Genomic DNA, 3,718 nt, shown 5'->3' with positions numbered 1-3,718 from the left:
AAAAAGGACATCAAGCCTGGTAAAGCAGCAGGCCAGCGAAAAAGAGGCGGGGCCCTCCACAAGATGGGCTGACTCAGTGGCTACAATGGGCTCAAACATCAAACCACAGTGCGAGTGGCGCGGGACCAAGCAGTGCTTCCCTCTGCTGCGCACAGGGTCGCTGTGGGTCGCCACAACAGCATTTCCTTGACTGGTCTAGTGCAAACAAAACATGAATAAGAAAGAAAAGGCCACGGATTACTTTAGGAAATCTACGTGCGGGTGGGAGCCCGGTGGGGTAAAGGTTAGGTGTTGGACAAAAATCCTGCAAGGTGAGCAGTTCGAAGCCAGCAGCTGCCACGCAGGAGAAGCTGCGCACCAGTCAGGCCCCTGAACTCCCCGGCAGTTCTACCCTCAGCCCCGCCCCGCGGCGTGACCACCCGGATGCCGGATGCCGGGCGGGCGCCGCGGAGCAGGAAGCGTGCGGCCCCGCCCCGCCCCGCTCCGCCCCGCGCCGCCGCGCTGGGAAGCCGCGCGCAGAGGCGGAAACGGACGAGGCCGAAGGCGGAGTCGCAGCAACTTGGCTCCGCCCCCGCGAGGGGCCGGGCCCAGGGTCCAAGATGGAGTCGCTCGGCCGAGCTGGGCAGGAGATGAGCCTGGCGGCCCTGAAGCAGCACGACCCGTACATCACCAGCATCGCAGACCTCACGGGCCAGGTCGCGCTGTACACCTTCTGCCCGAAGGCCAACCAGTGGGTGAGTGCAGCCGCCGGGCTGAGGGCGGGTTGCGGGCCGGGGAGCTGGGCGGGCGGCCTGGGGACATCGCGAGCCTTCGCGCTCGGGAGGAGGAGTGGGCGAAGGGGGCCCCGGCACCCGGAGGGGAAGCCAGAGGAGGGGTGTGGGGAGCGGGCAGGCCTGCCCGGGGTCAGCTCCGAGGACGCGGGCGGTCTGCCCTGGCCAGGGCGCTGGGGAACGTGAGGCGGGTGGCGTCCGGCTGGTGCTTGGGGCTTTAAGAGTTGTTAGATAAGTTACATTGTATCGATTAGAGACTCTTCGAACACCGACGTGAGAGCCGCTTGCGTAAAGGTCATTTGAATATAAAACTTGAAATCCAATTAGTTACAATTCTTGGAAAGGGTTGTGAGGTGAGTGCCGCTTGATCGAATTATTTGTGGAATTGGAGAAAAGATCGTAGGGTCTGGATTCTTTGGAAAAGAGACCCTGTAAATGTGCTTTTGTTCCAGCTGGGGTGCTGGTGATGTCACCTCTGAGTGCTCCCATCTGACTCGGTCTCAGTCTGTTAACTCTTGTTCGTTAGTCCCTGCTTGGAAGTTAAAGATCAGCTTCATTTTACTGCGATGGACCCTTCCTAATAAACTGTCAGTTGCAAACTTTACACCTAGAAAATGCAAGTTAAAAAGTCCTTAAACTAGCAAAACTCTGAAAGAATTTTGTTGCAATTTGCTCTTGACAAAATACACATACAGATGTATGTATTTATCATTAATTTTGTGCAAATCGTTTGGCATTTATAAATAGTTAATAGAGAGAATTTTCAAAACCAAGATCTTGCCCTCTATCTTTTTTCCTTCACCTTGTGGAAGAAAAGTATGGGAAGAAGCCACAAAGAACAAAATTATAGATTTTTTTCTTTATAAAAACATTTACCTGTATTAGAGATTGCCTTAGCTTGAATACTTAGCCATTTTTCTTTTCTTGCCTACATGTAATTTGGGGATTTGATCACTGTTAAATTCTACCACTTGCCTGTCAGTCTGTGGTGGTTTGTGTGTTGCTCTGGTGCTGGAAGCTATGTCACTGGTGCTTCAAATGCCAGCAGTGCCAACCAACATGAACAGGTTTCAGTGGAGCTCCCAGACAAAGAGCAGAGAAGGACGGGCTCCCGCTTCAGAGGAAGAAGCCACCGGAAAACTTATGCATGGTTTCAAAGCATTGCCAAATACTGAACGCCTAAACAAAAGAAGCAGGACATTGGCCTAGCTCCTGCTAGAGAATGAATGGGCCCCTCAGGTTCAGGGACACCCGAAATGTGACTGAAGAGGAGCTGATTTCTTGGAGGGGTGTTGACCTGTTGAAATGAGTCAGATAAAGCCTGTGAGAGTGGACCTTCGGGATCTTCAAGGTCAAGAGAAAGAGCTACAAAAATCTTCTAATGATTGGAACTTGGAATGCGCGAAGTATGAATTTAGGAAAATTGGAAGTAGTCAAAAATGAGATATGGAACACATGAAGATTGATATCCTAGGCATTAGTGGAATGGACCAGTATTGGCCATTTTTAATCCTGACTGACTGTGCCTGGAATACTACACTCAAGAGGAATGGTGTGGCATTCACTCTCAGAAAGAATCTTGCTGAATCCATCACGGAGTGCAATGCTTTCTGTGATGGGATTATACCAACTGCCTTCAAGGAAATCCAATCAATACAACTCATCCAGCTTTACACACCAACCACCCAAAAGAAAAGAAAGCTAGTGATGAAGAGATTGAAGAAATCTACTGAGGACTTGCGTCAGAAATTGATCTGACATGCAATCGGGATGCATTGCTAGTTATTGGTGATTGGAATGCAAAAGTTGAAAACGGGAAGTAACAGTAGTTGAAAATACATATGGACTTGGCGATAGAAATGAAGCTGGAGATCCCAGGATAGAATTTTGCAAACCCAACGACTTGTTCATGGCAAATACTCAAATACTTTTTTTCAGCAACATGAAAGGTGCCTACATACGTGGACTTCCCCAGATGGACCACACAGAAGTCAAATGGACTCTATCCTTGGGAGAAGCTCAGTATCAACAGCTAACACCAGGCCAGGGGCCAACTGTGGCTGCATCAATGGCCTTAGACGCAGGAACAATTGAGCAGTACTACTAGTGGTGGAAATCAATATGATACAAATTATTATTCCAGCAAAATCAATTTTATATGATTAACATTTATCTTTTTCTAGAGTTTGTTGATTGCATTACGTGCAAGCTGAATTACAGGCAGACTAATGTGGTTATTTGAGTTGAAATATTGGCTTATTTTTCAGACAGTGTGACTGTTTAAAATCCAAATACTCTTTTGTCACAACAAATGAAGATGATAATGAATTGTAGTTTCTTATTCTTATTGTGCACTGGTTTGGTGGAACTTCCTGTCAGCACAGGGCTGCTGCCCCCAAGCAAGGTCTGCAGTGTGAGCCCATCAGGAAGAGGGGGCTATCTACTGTGTGGGGTTTGGTTTCTGGGGTATCATAAAACAAGGCAGAATATGGTTATCATCAGGAGTCCGTGGCTAGCGCACTGGTTCTACCCGGAGCTGCTAACTGAACGGCTGGCAGTGTACATTCATCCAGAGGCACGTGGGAAGAAAGTACTTGTAAAAAGCCGCAGCCTCCGAGAACCCTGCACCCCATGATCTCCATGAGTTGGAATTGACTTGAAAGTAACCGAGTGGTTTCTTGGGTTTTAGTAGTTTACATATTTTCTTCAACAAAGTTCTAAAAATAGCCAACTAACTGTGGTTGACAGAATGGTTAATTAACCACAAAATCCTCTGCTCTTTAAAATCTATCAAGCACCCCCCCCCCAGTTTATGATGCTAACTCATAGTGACCCTATAGGACAAGCTAGAACTTTCCCAGTGAGTTTCTGAGACTTTTTTTTAACATCATTTTATTAGGGGCTCCTACAATCCTTATCACAAGCTATACATAGATCAATTGTGTAAA

General features: G+C 48.0%; 1 protein-coding gene across 2 annotated transcripts in view; it reads left to right on the top strand.

Moving 5' to 3' along the window:
• The first annotated feature begins 595 nt into the window (after nt 1-595).
• DCP1A (decapping mRNA 1A) overlaps nt 596-3,718 on the top strand; it is a 38,715-nt gene continuing 35,592 nt past the window's right edge. For both annotated transcript variants that reach the window (XM_030887620.2, XM_004715279.2), the window contains exon 1: nt 596-734. In XM_030887620.2, the coding sequence (XP_030743480.1) occupies nt 600-734 (135 nt within the window). In that variant the 5' untranslated portion in view covers nt 596-599. The remainder of the gene's footprint in view (nt 735-3,718) is intronic.

This window comes from Echinops telfairi, unplaced genomic scaffold, assembly GCF_000313985.2.
Source record: "Echinops telfairi isolate 266 unplaced genomic scaffold, ASM31398v2 ScPeMD7_7420;HRSCAF=8458, whole genome shotgun sequence".
Lineage (NCBI taxonomy): Eukaryota > Metazoa > Chordata > Mammalia > Afrosoricida > Tenrecidae > Echinops > Echinops telfairi.
Note: the sequence above shows the minus strand (reverse complement) of the source record. Positions and strands in the feature narration are given on the sequence as shown.